We start from the raw sequence: 26,666 nt of genomic DNA on the forward strand, positions 1-26,666 counted from the left end.
AGACGTCCACTCAAATATTCTATGACTAGGAAAAAAATTGACTTATACCTTGTTTATATGTGTACCTACACTAATCTAATACATACATTATAAATATTTACATCACACATCTACATAATATTTATACGGTTATACATGTTTGATTTAGGCATAAATCACATATTATTTTTTTATGCGTAGGTATATTAGAGTATGTTAATATGTATATAATATATTTTATTATATAATACGTACGTCCATGTATACGAACGGGCTGGACCGTTATTTCCGTTCGATACTGGAAGTTTCGTATTATATCTCATATATACACGTGAAACAATAGAACTCGCACGAAATAATAATAAGATAACATTATATTATAATACGATAATAATAATATAGTGTCGTGATTTTCCGTTTCGCCGTCATTCGGCAGCGGTGGCCTGTTTTGGCGCGATTCGCTCAATGTCACCCAAACCGAAACGGTTTTTACATAATATTATACACAATAATTATTTGTGATAATGATAACGACAATTTTATTTTTTATACAATATATTATATTTATTACAACGATTAATAACGATCAATCGGTCCGGCTCTAATATAATGGGACGGGAGAAGGGCTATTTTGAAGTGCTGAATGTACCTATATAGGTACTGCAGACATTGGTCAATGCACTTATATTGACTACTTATAAATAATATTATATAGATTCATAGTCGAGTTTGCAGTTCGACTTCCCCTCCACGCCACCCGGTCGGTTAGATAAGTGGTGCATCCGTTCCGGAGTAATTACTCACGGAGTCTTATTATACAGATCGACCGTACACAATTTCGGGCGTGAACAATGAAGCAAATAATAAATGTACATATATATATATATAATACATACAGTGTGTAAGACAAGAGAATGAAAAATAAAAAAAAACCCTCTCCGATTTATCGCAAAACTATATACCTACTATTTTACCACGTCCGGAATTGGGAGCGCGTGGGACGAGAAAAACTCGAGCACTTACAGGCGAATGACACATCTTAAAACGTTCACATTGATATCTACATAATATCATTGTTGTATGATGGTTATTGCAGCAATAAAATCGTAAGACTTTTTATCTTTTTACCAACTTTGCGTCAGACGAGGCGGTGGAGAATAATATAAAATATAAAGCGGGACGACGTCGTATACGATATAGGTATTATATGGGGGGGGGGGAATTACCGCAGAGGTGTACTCACTTCGAAAATATCATTGTATGGCTGCGTCGGGCCGCGGTTCTGTGGTTACGACCGGAGCTGTTGATGCTGCTACTGTAGGATCGTCGACGACCCCACGTAGAAGGGCGACCTGGTTGCGATAACGAGTTCCGTTTGTAGGTCAGCGTCTGATTACGCAAGTGTAATACGACAATATAGGGGTAGGTAATGTCGTATTGCTCGTGGCACGGACTACACGCGGAAACGCTGCAGCGGGCCGCCTGTTGCGCGTGTTCTCGGCGATCGCGGTCGCGGGTGTGTACGGTATCGCGAAATACGCGGTGCGACAAGTCGGGCCGTAGTTGTCGGATCGTTTGTCGCGTCTGACCGAAACCGTGTCGACTTGTGCAGTGGACGTCAGCTCGATGGGTACGACAACGGCAGCTCTCTTCTGCAGCGCGGACAGAGACGTCGGTGAGGTTTCGATGGCGCCGGTGGACTGGACGTCGTGTGGCGTGCGATCCTCGTCTTCGTCGGCGGGCGTCTTGTCTTTTAGACGCGTTTCTGGTGGTGGCCGGCGCAGATCATTATTTGGCGGGCGGCCGCGTACGGTTTTTCCCACCAGTTTTTTTTTCGCCCGCCGATTTCGGCCAATAAGCGCGGGGGACGAGTCGAGTTTTCCGAGGCGAGAGATGTCTTAGTGGGGACGGCGGCGGCGGCGGCGCGCGGCAGCAGCGGTGATCGCCGTTTTAGTTTTTTGTCTTTTACTCGTTGCAGTTATAATACGCCTCTCTTTCTTTTCCACTATTTTTCCCATTATAATGTGCCGGAGTTTTCGCGCGCGTCGTTTCAACGCATCGCCGAACCCGACCCCCTTCACCGTCATGCCGCTCGCCGCGCACACGAGCGCCGCACGCCGCGCGCCGCCATCGGTGCTGCAGAAGAGCGGCGGCGGCGGCGGTGGCGACTAGACGACGATGTAAAATAAAAAAAAAAACGTAATAATAATTTCGTCGCGGCCTAGGCATATAACGTAATATTATTGTATCGTATGTAGATGCCTATATTTTTATACTTCTGCAGTGCGTGTGTGTGCTGGTATAGCGGACACGCAGGACGTGCAGCGACGACGACGACGACCTCGGAGTTCAATCGCCCCGGTAGTCATATACAGACGGAGACCACTCAATTATAATACTTATATGATACATATTATGATAATATTTTAATATACTCGTATTAATCGATATCGACTTGTTTATTAACGCACGTATGCTGGTCGTAAAATGATCGCCAAATTTCACCTCGCCACTACCCCCATATTACCACCACGCGTTCGTTTACCACCTCCGTGGCAGAGAATTTCACGCAAATGTCTGTGGTATCGACGACGGGTGGGCTCATATCTTTTGAAAATGTTTTATTGTAGTTAGTGTACCTAGATAGCTGAAATTATTAGAAGCGACTGAAGGCCCACACACAATTAACAAGAAAAAAACAAATGTTTTGGAATATGGATCTCTACAACCCCCGGTTCTCAGACACTACGTGTCTTTACTGTACTGTAAAACATCAATATCGAAAATCATTATTAAGAAAATATCTCCATACCGTATAGACTATACCTACGTATAACATATAAACATAATTACCTATAATATTGATGGTTGATTTGGGAGACTTCGACGTCCATCAAGGCTCTAGAACGAATTAATATTTTACGTATGAATAAAAATTTTAAAGTCTAAAAAAATGAAATGTATGAGGTAATCTTATTTAAAACAATGTAAGCACGGTGGTTGTAGAAGCTCTAATAAGTTTCGTTGAAATAAAGAAAGATTATACAGTATCCTATAAGTCATTGAAAAATTTTATGAAGAAAAATATAATAGCAACCCAAACAAAAGATGAATGACTATTTGTCTAATAGATCAAAAGAAACTGATTTGGTATTCGAACACGAAGTAAACATGGTTATAACTTATAATATGCATGAAACATATTTTATCTGAAATGCTTTTTTATATACTTGCAATATTACTCTTGATTGTAATATTTTAATTTATGTTTTTAGTTATGTATTAAAATTAATATAAAAATTAATAGACTATGGAATATTGAAAAACAATGAATAATATTTTTAACCATTTTTACTTCCTATATAGAAAGATTAAATTAAATTAATATAATTTTTAACATAAAATTATATGTTTATATCAGTTATGGTGTAGATGGTGACTACAATTTTATTTTATTAAGTGGTATGTGGTCACTGTAGGTTTATTGAATAGATAATTTATATGTATGGCATGCTGAGCCTACTAATATTTATTACCTATAAAGGTACCTATAACAGTCATTCTACTTGGCCAGTAGCTTATAGGATGATTATTATGTAGATGATTTATGATGTTACTCGTGTTTGCTCTTGTAAATTTATCTTATAAACATTTTCACTCAAACCTATCCAACCACCGTAATCATTTTGCATCAAACTGACCTGTTCTTAATATCCCTGGTGATTCCAGTAGATGTTTGATACGCAAATGATTCCAGGACCTACTAAACAATTCAATTATTAACTGTCAAGAAGTTCCATCAAGTCTCCAACCAAACAACTCCCCCGTCACTTGTTCTTATTACAAAAAACATATTTATAGATTGCATAACTAAATATTGTAACAAAATTATTTTGTTAGATATTACTCTTTCGTATAATAGAACATTTTAAATTTTTACTTCATTCAATGCCGATTACGTGCACGTAATATAATATTTAGATTTTCAGAAATTTTCCTCATATATTTTTATATCTTTCAAACGAAAAAATGTTTCAACATTTAACTACCCTAAACAATATTACTCTGCAGGCTCTTTTATTAAAAATGGATATTTTGTAAGTTCTTTATAAAATGTCTCATATACGTGGAATATGCCTACGACAAACTTTTCTGATCATTATCAATTTCAATAGCAAGTACAAGCACTTAGCCGCAAGCAATATAACTGTTGAAAAATCCCTACTCTCATACCTAACCATATTAATTTCAACCATGACAATAAAGCATCTAAAATTCCAACTGGTAAGACCTTATGTAAAGTACTTCTGATAAAAAAAATAAAATAAAAATATAAGGCGATGAATTTAAACCACAAAGAAAAACAACAAAAATAAATAATAATTCACAGTAAACCACTTTTTTCTCTACCAAAAACGGAAAGCTCCAGTAGAAAATTAAAATTAAGATAAAATCTCACTTCCCATATCATAGACCCAATAGATTTCTCAGATTAAATAAAACCTTTGAAAAATACCACAATTAAATTGTTTGTACTAAACATATACGATTGATTAAAATTTATCTTTGAAATAAAACAAGTATAAGAAATTTCTTCTTCACCACAAAAAAACAGATAAAAAAAATATATGTTAAAACCATCTATGGTTTTAGTGATCTAAGAAAATATTTAGAAATTAACAAATTTAAATGTTTCACATTTAGATAGATTAAAAGATATTTTGAAAGCTGTTTTCGACATTTCCTAATACCCTCAATAGAATATGAGTTTATGAAAGAACCCAAACAATCAAAATGCTGAATAAAATCAACCACAAGATGAACAACTAAAAGTATAATATGTTATATAGATATAAATGGATATCCCAAATAAAAAAACTTAAAATTTACAATAGCAGAAAAAGGCATTTTCGGAAAATGGAAACATCACATTTGGAGAAAACCGGTCATGTCCATATGGAAACAGGTGACTAAGAGGTGTCATTCGTAGTACTGTAGCAGTAAAAATAATTAAAATGTAATTTTATAAGATGATATCAGAATTAAATTCATTTATTTGTTGTGTAATTTTCTGTACCAAAAATATATCTTAAAATTGTTTTCTTATTACCTTACCTACCTACCCTCTTAATTCTTTACGGATGCGATCACGAGCCGCGTCGTTCAAGTTCGTACTTTCTCTAGTTTTGAAAAATAATATTTCGTTATGTTAAGATGGACTCATTAATGTTGCTATCTTGATTAAGTGAAGGTTGGCAGAATAAAAAAAATATTATTTTAACTCGACCGTGAGAGAATCCTACTTAGATTGTCTTTGAGTTCTTCCTCTGAGTTTTGACAAACACTGGTGTTTAAAAGAGCGTTATGAACCACACTTGACCAATAGTAAGTAAGGAGAAAAAAGGTCAACAGAACAATAAAAAAAATGTTTAATAGCCAACCAAATATAATTTATAAATCATAACATACAAAACAACTAAAAATAATATTTTGTATTATAAAAGAATCATCAACAAGTTCAATAACTTTAAAATTAATTAAAATTATTTATTATTACTCACATTGTAAGTAATTAATAAATACGCTTTACATTGTTAATCAACTTGTTCGCACATTAATTTATATAATATTATGATACTAAAACAATAATGATGACAACTACTGAAGTTATATATTTCATAGGAGAATCATTTTTTGTTATTTATTTTTCGAAATTATGACACGGCTACAATATTCAATCGATGAAACTTAATGAAATTTTGAACTGACTACCCCAGATGTGTTTTCCAAAGTTAATATACCTTCCATTATAAAACCAATATCTAATAATTTTGTTTCACTAAAATCTCATTACAAAATATATAGGTATTATGTTAATTAGTATAGTTTTAAAATGTTTATGATGAACACTTTGTAAAATACATTTTCTTTACGATGAACTTACTATAAAGTGTAGGCTTTAAGTTTGAGAAAATAAAATTATTTCATTAAACTTTTAAACATATTTTAAGAAAACAAACTTCAAAGCTTAAGATATAATAGGTCTGATAAAATTATCCACCTGATACATTTTTAAAATTTAAACAGAACTCTGTGTAGTTGGTTAATAATATTGTAATTATAATTTACTATTTGTTATAGCAATACACCTTATTTAGTAATATTTTTTTCAAATCGAATTAAACATACATTATAGTGATTTCTAATTTTCTGATAATTACTGATAGTTGATACCTACATATCAATCAATTGTACGTATTATGACGCACAAACATGTGTTCAAATCGATCGATGCTCTATTCATTTCACTAAAGACACGAATGACTTCACTAAATAATGATCATGACATCATATGACAGATTATCGATTTCGAACCTTTCATAAAGAGTAAACTTTCAAAAGTTGAATAAAATTGAATTAACGCAATTTGTTGTAACATCAGTGAAACTTAAACGAGGAAAATAGGTCATAGACACTATTAATTAAATATACTCCATAAATTATACTTAATACGATAGCTTTTGAGGATAATTGCACTGTGCACACAGCACAAATTACAGTAAACTATGGTTAATCATTTAATTGGATTTATAAAATAAATAATCAAACCAATATGTGGCATGCATACAATATGTGGGTTGGGTATATTAAAGATTTATTAAATTAATTAATTTCGTAAATGCATTCAGTATTCTAAGTACCCGTCTAATATATACTCATCTACGATCTATTAGTTTAAAACCCATATCGTTTGACAAGACATATATAAACACGCTGATAAAACAGCGATATTATACAAGAAAATACTTTATAATAAAATGGTTTGAAACACATATAATATGATATGGATATAATATTATCATGAAATTAAATATTATTTAGTAAATATTATATAGGTATAATTAACCGTACAGATTTTAGGATTATATAGCGAGACTGCTCTATGTAAAACATTAAATATTTTGTTTCAATAACGATGCATTGACGTGATTATACTAAAATCGTACTATTTTGTCATTTTTACAGTGAAATTAGGATTGCGGATTAACCGAGTAAACAGCATAGTACTATGACATCAAACTCTTGTCTTGTTGATATTTCGATTATTATGAAATAGACAATTACTGCTTATATTATAATATAATAATACAAAATAAATATATCGTACTCTGTAGTTATAATAGAGGAATGTAGAGGAATGAGACCATAGTCTTCGCTATCCGCCATTAACTCATATATTACACTCGGGTGTTTGTACAATACACGCGTAAACAATAGACGATATCGCTGGTAATAAAACGAACCTCCGACCTACTTCTCAATATTGTTGGACCAACAACATGTACAGAAAATAATTGTTTTTATAATTATCAGCGCTCTGGGTACGACAGTATAATATTATCTTGGATCTAAAATCATGGACGTCATCATCATCTACAATACTTTTGTAACCAAATCGTTGGTAACACAAACCTGACCAGTAATCATTGAATATAATAATATATTATGATGATGAAAAAGCAGCAACGAAACAATATAATATTATAAATTCGCGTGCATTTACTCCCACGGAATTTAAGAGATTATTTTCGACGACACTCAACTATATTGTGTGTTGTATGTTGTGTGTGTGTGTGTAGGGCGATAAGTCTCCCCTACATAGGTTTTTTTTTTTTTATAACAACATTTCTATGAATTATATTTTTAAATTTTAATCAGGGTTTGAAAAACGAAGAGCCCGCATTTTCTCGACTAAAGTTTTGAATATTATATCTTTTTCAATTACACTGTAGCAATGAACTATTCTAAATTATTATAAAATACACTAACACTCATATTAAACTAAATGGCAACTCTAAATTCGTTTACAGTTAATAAACTAAAATAAACTCGCCTAATTTCCAAATTTTAACTTAACCTAACATAATCTTTTCCTATACGATTTACTCGAATATATATGCCACCGTTATTATACTGAATGTCACTCATCCTGGAAACCACGGAAACATAAATTTTTAAGTTAGGATCCATATCACTTTTTGTTTTTGAACACATTCGTAACATATTTTGTAGCAATTTAATGAACATTTTAAATTTTAGATACATTTTAAGCACTATCGTAGATAGTAATAAAAATGTTGTTTTGTGTATGAGTGCTGAAACGATAACACGCGGTATTGGTGCTTGTATAATATTTGAAAAATATAAAACTAACCGCTCACACAAACCAGACTTTAATACCAGACAATATGACGTCGGCAACTGTTTGCTACTACAGCTCGTAATTACATTATTAAACACGATTGTGATGTATGAACTATGAAGTTGTTTTATATAGATGAAAATACGGGAACCACCACTGTAATAAATCATTTATCATTGGCGTAACGTGTGGAGTCCGTGATGGGTTTATAAACGACTACACAACCACCGAGTGAATCATCACTTGACTCGGATGTATGACGAATTGACGACTGACGAGGATACCCGATTTTTAAGGGGTTTAGTATAGGCAATTTCATTTCAAATAATATATATTTTTTCCTATCATAATGTCACACTAGGTGCTAATAAAACAAAAATTATATCATATTTAAAAATCAAATCAATAAAACTTTACTATTTATTTCGCCTAAAAAAACTAAGCTACACAGTTTAAGCTAAGAAACAAAATATAATCACATTGCAAATAGAAATAACTATAATATTTATTATTTGTTGTTTATTTTATCATCAAAATTTTAAATGTTGTGTATCAGTTATTGCTTATTTGCAGACACATTAAACATAAATAACTTATATAGATGGAGTGATGAATAATGTATTGGTTTTAGTATTTTGCATTAATTTTTTTTGTATAATTTTGCTATTTTAATCTTTGGATTTGGAGCAGTAAAAGTTTTTCAATATTCAACTTTAAAACGTCGACTACTTGTGGAAAATTGAATTTAGTTCATGTTTATTATTATTTTTTTTATTTTTTATTGATAGGTGGTTAGGAAGTAAAAAATTTCAAGTAATTTTAAATATAATCAGAAGAAATAAAAAAAAAATGTAAGAAACCTGAATATTAGTAAAACATGATGAATTTTTGACAGAATTAAATAATTTTCAAAATATTTTATCTCTTTAGCTTTTTTATAGTGATATTCAATACAAGTATAGTTAATATACACATTTAAAATTCAAGACATTTTTATTGTTTTTTCCATCTAACTTATGATAAAATTGTTGATTGTTAGAAAGAAATATAAAAATTGAATACAATGGATTCCTTCACATTTTTTTACTAGAAATTAAAAACAAAGTTTGACTTAAAATCACATAAATGTTCATGAGCAATAGAAGTTTAAATATTGACGACATTGGATATTTAATCATACTTAAACGGTTTTTGTTATTATTCAAAAAATATTATACATGAAGTTTAAAATATTCCACTTGAACACAAATTATAATTTCCTATGTATTATATTCTGACACATTCAAATATTTCGGTGAAGCCCAAAAGCGCAAAAAATCATTTTTTTTTCGATAAACCAAAAGCGCAAAACGAATTTGCGCTTTTGTACCTTAGTAGTGGTATAAAAGCGCAAAAATAATTGTATTACCTGATACAATATTGTACCCGTTACACTAAAGGTTTCATTTTAAAATTATTATAATAATATTATTTCAGTTTAATTTAGTATTTAGTATTATCGAATTTTATCGTAACAAATAACGATAAAAAATATTTCAAGATTGGATTACTTAAAAACGGTGGGCTTCAAATTTCAAATTTAATATTAAGGTACTTATTTATTTATTATTTTTATTGATCTTATACAAAACATCTATTAGTAGTTGTTATGAAATTAAATACAATTTTTATAATTATTTATATATTTTTATATTTAAATACACATTTTATAATCACGAATAGCATAGCATATTAATAACTCTATGATTTTAATTATATGTTTTTAACTATATGATTTTAATAAAATATACTTTTTTTTATAAAATTAATTTGCTATTATGGGTTAATAAAAGATTATTTTCTTTTGCGCGCATGGGATATTTATTTTTGTGCTTTTGGGTTGTGTTTGGGTCATATTTTGCGCTTATGGGCTACAGCCAAATAATTAAGCTGATTTTAAGTTGTCTATATATTTGAAAATTTAGATTTTTTAGTTTTTTTTTTTTTAATGTGTACAAAAATATGTGTGTTTGGCCAAAATTATTGAACATTTTGAAAAAGATAAGTTTTGATTAAACTAATTTGAAAATATCAAAAATATATAGCCATATTTTTTTTTACAAATAATTGAAGTTAAAATGTCAACAAAATTAATCAAAATCATGAAACATAATACGAAAATTATTTAGTGTTTAAAAATTCAGAACATTTTAAAATATATTAACTAAGAATTAATTGTAATAAATTTAGTACAATGTTCTTTGCGAGTTGTTTCTACAGAAACCTTTGTATAAATAATTAAAATTAATATACACTTTTATATATATATATTATAGATATTTCAAATTAAAATGTTGATAATATCCTATGTATAAATGAATGATAACGATTTTAATTAATTATGGAAATTTAGAGAGATAATGAAATATTTATTTTTTCTTGTAAAATAAATTGTAAAAATAATTTCAATTATATAATACCATCATAAATTGACTTAGCCATTTACGTTTTATAGATTACAAAATGCACTAAATTATACGACCAATATTATATTTACGTTTTCTTTGCCAAGCTGGTGTTAAGTGAACATAAAATACTTAATAACAATAATGTATACCTAAACGTTTTATCTCGTTTCAAATTTTGCGGTCATCTCGTGCCAAAATTCCTACCAAAGGTGTATTACAAATTTATAACATACTTTTATATTGTTTCGTAATTTATTAGTTTCGGCGGCGTAAAACGCAAAGCCGTTTACATCGTTAATATTGGTTTCCCGTCAATCTTTGAACCTAATTAAACTATATTTGAACACTACTGAAAACGGTCGATACGTACTATAATATTATAGCTCATATACGATTTGATTAAATTTTTTATTTCCGACATTCCCATCTGAGGTAACGCCTTTGAAATTTACAAATATTTTGATAAATCCTGCAAAAAATCGTATAGAGGTATCTCTGACTTCTAAATAAATTTGATTAGGTATATTAAAATATTTTAAATACATAAATTTGTGAGTGATTTGACCATAATCCAAAATGAATCTAAGTTTAACCTTATTAGGTAAAATATAAATAATAACCAATAGCTTATTATTCAGTTAGCTTTAAATAATATTAAGGTTTTTTAATATTTTAATATCTTTCATGTTTTATTTCTAACATTATAGCATATCATATTTACGTTGCTTGCACCCACATATTTTTTTAAACTTATTTCCGTCTGTCTTGCAAGGAAAATTGTATCTGCATTCAGATAAATCCAGTTAAGAATCTGAACAGAGAAATAAATGTATTGGTTTTATGAAATGAGAATTTTTTTTATGTATTTATATACGATAATATTGGTAGAATTAATAGTTTTCAACTTTAAGGGTGGTTTCTGATAGAAAATTGTATTTGTTTGGTACTTTTAACAGCTTAAAATTCAAAATGTTTAGCACTTTTTCAATAATCGGAAATAACAAAAAAAAAAAAATAATAATAATAATAATAGTAATAAGGAAAATAAAATTGTTTTATGCAAAATCAATTTTTCAAACACTGAATTGGTACCTGAGCCTAAATCCCACATGCCAAATCGATTACAGTTTGAAAAAGGTATTTTTCGAATTGGTTCACGTTTAATTAAGCACATTTTCCTTTTCAATTTTATAAGCTTAGGACTGTCAACTTCAAAGTAGAGTTGGTTAAAAATGTGCGTTAATAAGTTTAAATATATATATATATATATATATATATCATATACAATTTTAAATCTTTGAGGTCAACTAGTCATCACTTAGGTTAGATGTACAAAATAAAATAATGAAATATAATAATTACAATTTAAAGTCATTGATTAGCAAATTTAAAGTAAAGCTTCTTTAAATATTCAATTTGCAAAAGCTTCTCATCAATTTACTCAACCATACAGCTCCCTATGTATTGTCTATTTGTTTCTTGTTTGGTGGTGTGTTATAAGTGGTACGTATATCTCAATCATAATCTTAATCGATCGGGGCATCAGCAATAATTTTCTAAAATTAAAATACAACAATATATATTATTTACATGTTATTGTATATACTTCATGTAGAGTGTAGGACCTAAACTGTAGGTACATTTATATTTTATACTATCTAGTTCATATTTTTTATTTCAATTATTTAAAATTTAAACTTAAATTATTTTACCTAAACACAAACAGTAATCAATTAGGCTCCACCTAATAAAACACGTTTTTTTAACGGTAACAAATTCGGCTCAACTAAATAAAATATCTTTTTCAAATGGGAACCAATTCGATCAAATGGGAACCAACTCGGTTACTTCCTTTCAAAAAAATTTATATTGATTTTTTGTGTAACTAAAAAATGAATTATATTAGATACCTACTTGAAATTTTCACCAAAATATGTTTATATAATCGTATTATGTACATGATAAAATGCCAAAATACTTCTAGAAAAGATTTTTTTACATTGTCAAGAAGTTTGAAAATTTAATACGAGGTTTCTTTTAAGTTGTTGTATACCAATTTAAAAATATTGAAAATACATAGTAATAATATTTTTTTATAATCGTTCAAAATTATGATTTGTAAGAAATGCATAAACATTTTTTTTTATACCTAAGATTTAAAAACGTTATACAGGATTTCTCATAAATTATAAGTGTTTCTACCTGACAAAAAAACTGAACTTAAAAAACTTTTAATCAAACATCAAACACTAATGAAAGGTTACCTGTCCAAATTATTAAACAAATTGGTTTATAAAAAAAAGTTAAAACGCGCGTTCTTGGAAATGTTTGATTTTGAAATTTTGAACACTGGTAAAATTATAATATACAAAGTAATTAAATATGTTATTCACCATGAGTTAGGATATTAAATTAGAAAATTGCAGGTTTAGCTTAATGAATGCTAAAATAAACTAACAAAGTTTTTTCATTATTATATTCATTAACATTTATAACCATTACAATTATGTGGGTATATAGAAAGTAAAATTAAATAATACAATGTTATTTATTTTATATAACACAAATAGTTATACTTAAGACAGATCTGATAGATATTACCTATGTTAATTAGTAGTTAAATGTGTATAACTATATTTTGTATCTGTAAATTATATAATATATGGATTGAGCCCTTATTGTAAAAATAAATAAAATAGGTTTGTTATGATAAATTATTTAATACAAATATTATATATTTTGTCTTAGAAATATTTCGGGATTTCGTATATTTAAGAATATTCAACAGACATCATACATTAATATTATTGTTGTTGATGTGTGAAAGAAACTATTATTATTATTGTTTATTTCAACAGACTACAGTTATACCATTGTCATTTAAAACGTCTAGTATGCTCGAAATATTCCAACTAATGTATCATTCAATACCAATTAATAAATTAAGTCTTAAAAATAATTTAAAATTTAAGTTTATTTTCACCATGTCCTACAGCTGTGCCCCTTAGTGCATTATACATTATCATCAACAATAATACATGACTCTGATGTGGCTACCCCGCATTATATAGGTTTGTTCCATTTTCCACCAAAAACGGGATACCATTTTTCTTCACTGTCCATTTTCCTCCACAAAAAAAAACGTTGGTTTCCAATTTCTTCCATATTATTTTCGACTAAAATTATGACTATATTCCTCCAATATTTTAGCCAGTGTTGTAGTATTAGCTAGGTTCCGTATTATAAAGATAGCATAAGGCTAGGATCACAGTTTGCGCCTGTTGGTTGATGATTACATTCTGGTATCGACTATATATCTATATCAGTATCAGTTATCGACCGAGCAATTACAAAAAGTAAAATAATTATTCATACTATAACTATAACTAATTTTTCTTTTCTTTAAACAGGTATTCGTTAGTTGCTGAAACGTCCTAAAATTATAAAAATAATATAATATTATAGGTAATCAATTTATTTATTTTTTTTGCGATGTGTTAACTATTTATTCTGATTATTTAATTATTTAATTTATTATTTATTGGAGGAAAATAGAAAGTAAAGGAAAATGGTCAAGAATTATTTTTTATTATTATTATTATTTTTTTTTTTTGGAGCGAAATGGCTATTATACCTATTATATATACTAATATATTCTGTACCTATAATATAGGTATTATAGCCTAAATATAATTAAAATAATATTCAAAATTAAATATTGTCTCTTGAACTATGAATTGGTAATATTGTGTTATTGCTGTTCGTATAAGAATATAATATTATATGATAACTTGATAGTACGCAATTTAGGTATTAGCATATTACCTACCTATATAAATACAAATCATTGTCATAAGTTCGTCTTGCACTGACAATAATTATTCGATAGGAAATATTGTGTAATCCAAGCGTAAAAACAAAAAAATTGAAGTTCTGTAGTTTTCAAGCCAACGATCACGTTGCTTCGGTAGTGTGCTATTATGCTATCACACCGCTTTGTCGCCTCTCAAAAAATTGTAATTATTATATCATCGCGTTTGTGGCATATTCAAGCTGCGACGTGCAGCATCCCAATCGTACTTTGCTCATCCGTCTTCGCAGCTATAAAGGTATCCCGGTGGTCATCATTATTATTAATAATAACAATTATTCGCGAAGGGGAGTCGTCGTGGCGTGCAGTGTTGATTTTTGAGTGTAAGACATTTTTCGTGCCGTAATCGAATTCCGAACGCTCAATTGAAAACGGTACGCCTAGGTACCTATATATATTATTGTATATATAAGACTGGAATGTCGCAGCCAATATCACACTTTTGCGATATACTGTTATAATATACACGTCTCCGACAATGCAATTCTCTATCTTATTTCGATTTATTTTCACAGTGTTCGCTGGCTTTCCGCGACGCAGTCACGATAATAATATAATACTACCTATACATTATTAGGTATATTGTTATAACAAGGGACTGGTGGCGAATACTGTAAAAAAAAAAAAATTGAAAACCGAGCGATACAGTTCGTGCAAGCCTCGTAATATTGTGTAACTATAAAATATGACAGTGTATTATTTGATGAAAAAGTCACCTGTTGATAACACTATTGATACGTCCTTTTATTTTATTAGATTTTTTAGTTGTAACCGTTTTAGCCGTCTCGTTATATCTCCAGAAATTGTGAGTATGGCCAATTTAGATATTATATGGTGTCGAAATGGGATGGAAGTTGTCACGGACTGGAATTTTTTGTTTCAATAATGTAAGGTTTTTATGAAATATTTTACATAATATTGTAGTTGTATTCGATATTATTACAGTTCATTTTATTTTGTTTTTATAGGAAATATGCTACATTGAATTTAAATGTCTGAATTAATCTTTACAAATATGTGTTGAAACGCTCGAAACAACCATTAAACATTTCGATTTATTATACTCGAGACTAAAAATTGTAAACGCAATAATGTATATTATAATATTGTGTATGTTTTAGTACAACAATATGTATACAGTTCTTAGTTGTTGATGTGGCTCTCGAGTGCAAAAGTTTTAAGATCCTTGAACAAAGATTATCGTTATAGTGCTGGAAAATTTCATGAAATTTAAAATTGCATAATATTTCATAAAATACGTATTTTAAATGCGTGCAATATGTCAGTATTATAACAAAAACTTTTTTTTTAATGAGTTTTATTTTTACGTATAATCGTCACAACTTATTACCTTCACAATTTTATAATATTAGGGAAAACAATTCTAACTTCTCATTAGTAATGGTTTTATTTGGTTAGGATATTGATAATTATAAATTATTATAAATTATTGTATGAGAAAAATTTTAATGTTTCACGTTTTTGTGAAATATTTCATACTTCAAACACTATATGTACCTATTGTAACGTGTATTACATCACGGCGACATTGCCTACGTGTATTTTATAAACGTCATAATATGCATAATAGGCATATTATGCGCTGACTATAATATATTAAGCCCCTCTGGTTTAGGCGCCAATTATTACTGTAAGTCTCCGGCCAATTTAGATATGTAAGAGAAAGACAGTTCGCCGCGATTACCATCACGCGCAACTGAACTCCGTACAATCCCACATTTTTGGTAACTTTGTTCGTAAATCGTATGAGTAATAATAAACTTGTTTGAATTAATAATAATTTAGATCAATCGTTATTTATTCGTAATATTAAGATCCTAATACAAGCTCCCAAGGTGCGGTGAAAATATATTCAAAAGAACTAATTTCTTCCCTGAATATCTTATATTTAACGGGTAATTCCCGACCACGTTACACTATGTATAATATAGTATTGTATTGCTCATATCTACAACGAAATTAATGCTCGTACACCTTCTCACTGCAGCAACAATAAACAATGTTTTACTTCGATTCTTTACTCGTTGCACTGTTATTACGATTATTACCTAAAATCAAGTTCACTTAATTATTCTAAGCCGGCCGCACATTGCAAATTGATAAAATAATATAACTTAAGACTTATAAAACATAAATATAAAAACCAAAAAAAAATACAAATTTCCATAACTATAGCCACGTGTCCCTCCCTCACCGAACGTCTGACGTCATTGCATACCAGTAATTATTTGCTGAATCGTCCTGAAGCATTAGATGGCATGTATTTCCTCTTCGTATATAATTATAGCTTGAAATGACTGTAAACTATACCGTAGTCGAGTGACATTCCTCTGAAATCAAAAGATTTTCGATACACATAGCAATTAAAAAAAAAAAAAATACCTTTGTTTACAGATACCTCGTCGATAACATTACTGTAGATATAGTGTCACAACTGTCGGAATGCAAGCCATTAACGATTTGTATAAATTAATATTAAAACCGAACGAGACGGAAATGCCTCTGCAGGTCGAAAGTCGAATAACTTTACTATTGATTTTGATTTTGACGATTCAAATTTAATAATAGGTAATAATTAATATTATAATTCATATTTTATGTCAAAAGTCTATACTCGAAAAGTACCCTACTATTATATATAGGTAATCACCCCATCACGTGGTTTAATATAAGTGCCTCGTGCAACTGTATAATATATTTATTGGAAGGGATCTCCATTCACGCCTCACCACACGTTCATTAAAATAATTACAATTTCTATGGATAGTTTCGTTTTTCAATTATACATTTTGACAGGTGCTATAAATATATACAGGGTGATTCATCTATAGCATACTCACCCTTTTTTTCTTTAATAATGAAGTTATTCAAAATATGACTTTTGGAACCATATATTTAAATTCTTGAGATTTTTTTATACCACTCAAGGAGTGCCCTGTGGTGATATAAACATTTGTTTTACAAATGAGAATCTCTCAAGGCATGACAGAAACGCCAGAAACCTACGTGTGCTCACTAGAAATTCTGCTAAAACACAAGTGTTCCAAAAACTATAGTCCCAAAACCCGACAGTAATATCCAACCTACTGGGCTAATGACTCCAGTTGCCGAAGCTTAAATAATAATTTAAAAAAAATATGTTATCATGATACTTAAATAATGATATTAAAAATATATAATTTCCTTCGTCTCTTCGAATAGTTGACAATTTGAAATTATATTAATTTGGGTTTAAAAAAAATATCTTGTAATTTCTACCGTTATTTGAAATGTTATAACATTTAATAATACATAATTCTTAAATGGCACAGTTATTCGAAGAATATTTAATTACACGTGCACACTAAACAATTTATCTATTCATCTTGTTACATAGGTTCCTTAAGCCAGTTATGCTCTGGCGACAATAATTATTACTTATGGACGGGCACGTGGCAATTCGTGAGTGTACCTACAAAAATTTACATTATACAGCTATTTTATTTTAATTATTTACAGTTGTTTTTGGTAAGAACGGTTTTTGACATTTTAAATTGAAACGAGTGGTTAAGCGGGTAACGCTCTGCTGTGTATAATAAGGCGTCTAAAGAAGTCACTGTAATGGAGATGTACAATTTGAATTCAACGTTATAAAATCATTGTATACATAAAACGATTCTGAACGAAGACGCTTTTTGTCAGCCTTTATCACTAAGTGTATTATTTTATACCATTGTTATTAAAGTAATATTTATTTTACTGTTATGTATTACTACTACAGTAGGTTTAGACGTTCATAAAAAAGTAATTTGGATTTACGCCAAACTTTTTGATTTGTTTTTCTACAAACAAAAACTTTTACAACATATCAGTAAGACCTCGTGTTCAATTTTAAAATATTTTGGCCGAATGAACATTTTCTTATCGAACGCAATTATTGCAAATTAATAAAAATTGACATTTTCTCGAACTCAGTCCAGGGCAAAAAAACATTTGTCGTCGACAAACATTTATATTATTGACTGTGGTTGGAAATCAGAATATTTGTTGATGACAAATTTTTCTTTTATCTATATGAGGCCTTATGACTTATGAATAAAACTAAAGAAGAATGAGATATTTTGAAAGTTGTATTACGGTGTATAAATTGCTAATATAAACACATTTGGTAAAAAATGCATGTATACCTACGTTTTCTAGGGTTTCACCAATTGATTTTTTAAACTGGTTTTACTTTAAAAATACTCATTTTTTCTATCCCTCCCCCCCCCAAGTTTTTGATAACTAGTGTGAATTTTTAACTTTTCATTTTTAATGCTCAGAATACCTACCAAAGTACCAATAAATTCATTTTTTACAAAAATAGAAACTGAAGTAGAAAATCGAGACCTTTTTACCCCAAAATATGATCAGTGATCATTGATGAGTAAAGAAAAATGTTTATTTGTCCAGCTACTCCCTTCTATTCGTAAAGTCCAGTCGAAAATTTGAGCCCTTTTATAGGGGCGCATCGCTTGGCTCATAATTTTATTTTCATCGCTGCGGGCCATACTATGTAAGTGCCTATTTGAACTTAATGTACACTACGATCCCGTAATTGTAGGTAAGTCTATACTGACGACCATAAAAATAATTTAACATTATGATACTTAATTTTTTTTAGGAGGCGTTCTAACCTCGACTATAATGTAGGTATAATATAAAATTTCAGCAATATTTATTGTGGGCGGCACATTACGGTTAATGCACCTAACAACTAATATAGACTAATAACTTCACCTGTAGCAAAGGTGTTGTAAAAATATATTATCAAATATCATTGGACAATAGGAATATAATATACACGATGATTCACCAATTACGCTCACCCCACTTCTTATTTTAATAATATGTATATAAAAAAAATTCTTATTTTAGGAATTTTTATGCACATAATATAATAATCACCATATTATCAGATACTAAGATACATTTAAAAGATATACCGTGGTGACAAAAAATTCTTTTTTTCTGTGAAACATCTAATTCGGTGGTTTATTATACCGGCTGTTGATGTAACGACGCTCGCCACTCGCGAACCATATAATGTGCCTACATCTGAATATTTTGTTTTTTTGATTATGCCATGTATATTTCTTTTGATAAACTGTCCTTTAAATTTTCATGCATATTTCTGTACCTAAAAAATAATTTTTATGTTTCTCATGATTTAATATTTTAACTAAGTACAGTAGATACTTATTAGATTTAGATAATTTTTAGTAATTTTATAATGGGAATAAATATTAGTATTAATTACATTATAATTTTCAAAAACTATTATAGCCCCAAAACTATCCTCCTGGATCTACTATCCACGAAGTACACTATTATTACACAAAGTTAAACACTAATTTCAATTTAGATACATTAATATTTCAAAAAAAAAAAAAAATTATTTGCTTCATAATTTACAGGAAATAAGGGTGACTTTCATTTGAAAAAAGGAGCTGATATAGCCACAGGAATAATAGTATAATATATTGTATATACAAATATTGCTGTTATATGTGTTTTAAATTTGTAGTATATATTTATAATTTAAAAAAAAAATTAGTTGCATATTATTCTCGGTTAATAGCCTTGTTGTATGAATATATAATGACAATATTTTCGATGCACAGATACGCATGACAAATCACAATAAGACTTGACCGATTATATAAGTTGATTAATTCTCTCCCTCTATCTCTCTTTCCTCCCTATATATATATATATATATATATATATACGTTTATGATTTACCTATTCATAGAATTTATAGATGATACGCTTACGGATATGCTTGGTTAAAATATATTTTGCTTACTAAAAATTTATATTTTCAATAATTTTTGTGATGTTTTTGTATTTTTTCTATAAATTTATTTTTTAGTGATACGGCAGTTGAACGAGTTCACGACACAACCTCCCATGATCGTAGTCATTAAATATATTAAATGGGGTTTTTACGTGAGGTCACTATATTATACTATTTATAAGCACATAATAATATTTTAATGGTCATGATATATTGTTACGTTGTAATGTATATTATCATTATAGGTTCCGACTTCTATATGATGGTTATTTTGTCGGTATTTTTCGGTGTACAATTTTTCCAAATCGACCATCACGGCCGTCGACCGTCTTGCACTGCACGTTAAATTGAATAGATTATAGGTTTACTATATGATACGTTTTTGCATAATAATGCACGTATGATCGTTCATCGTCGACGTTAATAATAATTATTGGTACTAATTATATTGTATTTCGTTTTCGTGTGTATGTCCACTTTAGCTACTCGTAACCAATGCCACGGTAACTGTGTGCATTTGTATAAACATATTAATATATAGCTGGTAGTTGATTTACCTACTGTGTATAATATATTAATATCGGGTGTAACAGAAGATAATATGATAATTGACAATGACAAATGAAAAATCGATACTAAATAGTTAATATAAGAAAACAATTATGAAATTTATAAATTTATATGGATGATGAATAATATAATATATAAGTTATTTGATTTAAATAAATATTTACAAATTTACTGTTTTGAGTTTTTCCAGATTTTTATTTCATTATCAAAGAATAAAAAAAAAAAAATATTATGTTTTGTATTTTTAACACAAGCGTCTATACATTTTTAATAAAAAACAAACTTGAATATTGATTGGAACAAAATGTATTTCATTTGTCTGATAATTCTTTTATTCGCCTAATATATATTAGGTATATAACTGTAAAATATAATAATTGGGAATGGACAAGAAATATCATAAATTAACAAGATTGGTGGTCATTGACCAACTTAGATATATTATGTAATAAACTAATAACTAATACTAAATAGCGTTTTTTGGTATGTTTCGCCTTTTTCATCTTATTGTTGTATAGTTGTAAACTAAAAAATATTATCTTCTGTATCTGAAATATTATAATACTACAATATTTTCAACTGTTGCTAAATTATTTAATTTCTGCATGCACTACATAATTTTAATATTATATTATTTAACTTGCATTTAGATAATATATAACTTATAATATAAGTTAATTAGGGTAGTTAATACATTTTTTTTTTTATAAAATGCAAACAAATAATTATTTGATTTAAGAATATAACATTACACACTTAACTGCCAAATAATAGGTACAATCATGAATAATGAACTACTTATTTTACATTTTCAATCCTTTTATAGTTATAAAAATTAAACATTGTATAATTTAGTAAAAAAATAATTTGAAAAATGTTCGTGATTTTTATGAAGTTTGTCGATATATATAATATAATATGGTCAATGGTCATCTTTATGACTGTATTCAGATAATGTCTCCGATGTGTTATTATAATATGTAAAATAGATTTTTAATAATAATAATAATGAATTTACCTATAGAATTCCAACGTTTCCCAATTTTTAGGGAAATGATTTCCATGGCATTTTCCGTCCAATTTGACGTTAATATCGATTTTCCACATTAAAGTATAGGTAATATAATTAATATAATATGATTTTCAAAACTTCACCAACTTATAATGCAATAACACATCGTAGCCATATGATATCTTGGTGTATAGATGCCTATTCAGTCAAGCAATATTTATTTGTACAGAAGCTACAGAAATTATACAAAAGACTAAACATTCTAGCCTTTATCAGGAATAAAAGACCTAGAGTGGTTTGGACACACTTGGAGAGCGATCAACTGATAAAAAAAAGTATTCGTGGAAAAAATGAACAAAAATATACCCCTAGAAAGATATAAAACCCGGTGGATCGATGTAGTTGCCAAGGATTTGAAATCCATAGACCAGAATGTGACTATGAGTCGACTTACAGTAACGAGAGATGGGGAGACCTGTTGAAGGCAACAATGGTCCTTAATAGACCTGTAAGCTGAGAAGAAGAAGAATATAAACACGAAGGATTTTAACCTAACACCTAGGTGCCAATTATTTTCCAAATAATTTACTACTTCAAAGTACAATAAATCTATAAATTAATAGATCAAATATTATATTCTTAAACACTTTTAAAGTATAATAACCTGCAATGTCCACAATTCCACATTTTATATTACTTTATATATTTACTATAAATTTTATAATTTTTATTTATGTTATTGTATAAAGTGCTTTTACGGTGACCACTCGAGTGTATATGATTGTTTTATCCAATCAATTGATAACATTCAATAATATGTAGTAATACACTACAATACATATTATTATTAATATATTATTGAATAAAAGGTAAAAAAAAAAAAATAATAATACATTTTTTTTTCAATTCTATAGATATTTATTTTCGCCGATTGCAGCTGAGTAAACGAAAATGTAGGTACAATAGCATAATATAACGGTATTCTATTCGAAGATCTATGGAATTTGTCATTCACATCAACACATTCCTCATTATAGATTATTCTTAATGATACCTGCCGTAGCTGTCATAATAAAAAATATTTTGTATCACTATTTTTCTATTATATATATATAATAATAAATCACATGGCATAACTATTGTGTGTTGAAAAATAATTTTATATGATCGAAATACAGGAATCGTTTATTCTTATTAGGTGCATATTATAGTTTATACCAAGTATTTTGACACGCTAGTAGTTCTAAAAGACAATGTGTAGATCTGCGATTCGTCTCAAACAATTTTGAAATTAATTGTGCCAAAAATGTATTTCTTCATATCAAATATTTGTACAATTTTCTTGTATATTGTATTAAAAAATTTAATATTTAACTAGTAGTTAGTTTTTTTTATAACGGATGTTCTCCATAGACAACTCGTTTAAACCTATCTTATTGTTATAATTTTAATTTAGAAAAAAGTGTATCAAATGAGATATTCAACTTAATTTTGATGAATTACACGAATTATTAGTGTGATAATAGCTACAAAATATAATTTAATTTTAATCTAATAAATCTATAAAATATATGAATAAATTAAAATTATTTTTAATGTGAATTTTTACATAGCTATTATAGTTCAAAAAAATTATTTTTATCGTTCATGAGTTAGGTACTAGGGTTGTGGCTAATGGTAACCACGTGTTAGATTGAGTTCAATCATTTCAATAGGAATACACATTTTTTTTTTTATGTAGTCTAAGCTTTAAGATTTCTTTGACTTTAAGAGTCTCACACATTTTATTTTTAAAATTCGATTACTGTTGTATAATATGTGAATTTGTAATTTGCATCAAAATAATGGTACGCAATTCGCATCATCATATTTCATTGGCACACATATGGGGGTGTCAGGGGGTGCTTAGCACCCCTAAATTATTTTGATTTAAAAATATTTATACCTACGATGTAGGTACTCGAAAATAGTGTTTGAAATTCACATCAAAATTAGTATCTATGTATTCAATTATTTTGTCGGTATGCTCGAGTTGACATTGATACTCGGCGGACTCATATGTCAAAAGTTAATTTTCGAGAATTCTAACTACATTTCGTCTTATCTGGTAATCAAGTTTGACATCCGATCCGTCAAAATCGCGTTTCCTATTACACAGTATCATGGCTAAATAACTAGGTATGATCACATAATTACCAAATTTGGTTCAATTGGCGCATTCATTGAAAAAACAACCAATTTATCTTTTTTTCCATTGAAATATGACGTCAACCAGAAGTAAATTTTTATGATTCTGTGTGATGGACTGTGATTTTATAAAATTGATAATAATTCCTTCCAGCTGATATCATCGACATGCGTATCACGGGATTAAGATTATACCGAGTTATTTAGCCATGCACAGTGTTACATATATAATTTATAATTTATATTTAAAACAATTATGCATTTAAATTGTATTACATTATTAATAATCATAATATTGTACATTTTTTCCGTTTTCATGTGAAATCGTAACTAGGTATCTTTAAATTCAATATTGACATACGTAGAATGACATGGGTGAAAGGCCGTGTTAAGGGGTCGTGCAAAGAGGACATTTGCCCCTAGGCGCCACAGCTTGATAAACCACTGTTGGTGACTTCTCAACTTATATTAGTGCCTCTGAGCGCCAAAAAGCTTAACACGGCCCTGTATTGGTGCAGAGTTATTATCGAAATAACCACTCAGAATCTAAAATGTTATATTCAGTTATATGCAAATCTACTAGCAACAGAATAATTGATTTGGACTTGGGGCAAATTACAATCATATTTCTTAGCATGCGATATGGTGTGAATTACACGTCATGCTGTAGGTATATGTTTTGGGTACATTTGGATAACCTATACTTAATATGTGTCGTACCATCATGATATAGGTTATACTATAGAGCCATACGTAGTTTCATTTTATCCCCAACTTGAGGATTAAGGCATTTTACCCCTTCTGCTTATGCCATGGCTATTAGAGAATCGTCTGTTTGGTAAACCCGCTAGACTTTTGAATTAAAAATTTTTCCAAAATCATTCACTGCACATAATCCGCAAACCAATTATTTACATAACGTCCATGAAGTTGGCCCACCCATTTTGACATAGCGACCCAAAATCTTCACCAATAGTTTGTGAGTTAATGGCGGGTATTTGCGAGTTAGCCGTTTACGAGTTGTAAACAAAATAAAAATGGGTGGGCCAAGTTCACACCACGTCATCCCTAACCTAACCATATTGTATATTTTAATATTAAATTGTGTCCGTGATGACGTCGAAGGATAGTGAGTACGCGTAACATATTATACAAGTTATATTATACTGCACAAGCTGACTATTTATACGAGTACCTATAGGTATATATATATGTGTGACGCGTCTCGGGGGTATTTACCTGTAACCCGATGATATTTTTCAGAATACGCAATCCACAGGTATTTCTTCCGTATCAAATCGCGTACAGTGTGATCTGCAGTATATATACGAAGACGGCTACGTGTACATGTGACCCGGGACCGGCTCTGCAACTATAAAATACGGTTTTGAAAATCGTGAAGCCAATTTCAAGGTTGACTGGCCATTGGCTAAATCGCCAAATTCGGTAGGCGATAGACAATTGTTTTTGCCAATTCCGCGCCTAATGTGTCACAATGGGAAGAGCATTATATACATCATAATAATATATAATATACTTTTGGGTTCATTGATTTCGTTAAATTAAATTATTATTATTGTTGTTGAGTATCTCTGTCGATACACGCACGCGATTCAATGTCTCATCATCGTTTTATATCGCGTCATACGACATCGACCGCAGCTCTCACGACCGGACGACCGTACTTACATATAGTTACTAGCTATTAAGCATTATACCTGCCTGCGTCCGAATTGCATGCCAAAAAAAAAAAAAATGTCCGAATTGCATGCGATTTCTTAAAGGGGTCTGTCCGAATTGCATGCTACCTCATAGAGAGTTTTGTCCGAATTGCATGCCGTGTACCAGCAATAGTTTACAACTGGTTAGTTTCTAGATTGAAATATTTTAAATTTTAGTTTTATTCTGAACTGTATATTTTATTATAGTATATTATAGTATACATTTTATATTATTAATTACTATTCAAATTATTTATTTTAAAAACTGGACCAACTTGTATATTATTATTTAAATTATTTATTTTTTAAAACTCGACTAAATTTAATATTATTATTATAATTATTTATTTAAAATATACCATGTAAAAATGTAAAAATTTAAAATACATCCAATTTATTATACTAAATTAAATGTAGCAAAAGCCCGTTCTTTCAGTGGAAAAGTAAGTTAAATTAAAAAAGTTCAAAAAAAGTTTAAGTTATACCTAGTATAATAAGTGTATGATAAATAATAACCCACCAACCTGATATTCTGATGGCATGCGATTCGGACAAACCCCTCGATGAGGTGGCATGCAATTCAGACGACAGACCCTTTCAAGAGATGGCATGCATTCGGACATTCCAATTTATTTATTTTTTTTTTTTTGGCATGCAATTCGGACGCACCTAACCTAACCTAACCTGTATCCCGAGGTACGTCAATTGACGTTTTTTAACGATACGACTCCATCTCCGAAAACCCGAAATAAATTGTAGTTGATAAACTTAGTTTTTTTGTGTCTGTCTATTCTGTTGGTGTTGGATATTTTGTTTTATTGATCAAATCGTTTGAAT

At 29.3% G+C, this 26,666-nt stretch overlaps 1 protein-coding gene and 1 long non-coding RNA gene across 2 annotated transcripts in view; both read right to left on the bottom strand.

Moving 5' to 3' along the window:
• Nucleotides 1-1,724, bottom strand: part of LOC107166701 (uncharacterized) — an 82,170-nt gene extending 80,446 nt beyond the window's left edge. Inside the window, exon 1 of the mRNA XM_015515470.2 lies at nt 1,223-1,724. Within this exon, the coding sequence (XP_015370956.1) occupies nt 1,223-1,236 (14 nt within the window). The 5' untranslated portion in view covers nt 1,237-1,724. The remainder of the gene's footprint in view (nt 1-1,222) is intronic.
• Nucleotides 1,725-16,726: 15,002 nt separating this feature from the next.
• LOC149061693 (uncharacterized) overlaps nt 16,727-26,666 on the bottom strand; it is an 88,397-nt gene continuing 78,457 nt past the window's right edge. The window contains exons 2-3 of the long non-coding RNA XR_016189353.1: nt 25,348-25,480; nt 16,727-16,851 (exon numbers count right to left, since the gene is read on the bottom strand). This is a non-coding gene — a long non-coding RNA (uncharacterized LOC149061693). The remainder of the gene's footprint in view (nt 16,852-25,347; nt 25,481-26,666) is intronic.

Source organism: Diuraphis noxia, unplaced genomic scaffold, assembly GCF_037042655.1.
Source record: "Diuraphis noxia isolate RWA-SAM2 unplaced genomic scaffold, SU_Dnox_SAM2 contig0001, whole genome shotgun sequence".
NCBI lineage: Eukaryota > Metazoa > Arthropoda > Insecta > Hemiptera > Aphididae > Diuraphis > Diuraphis noxia.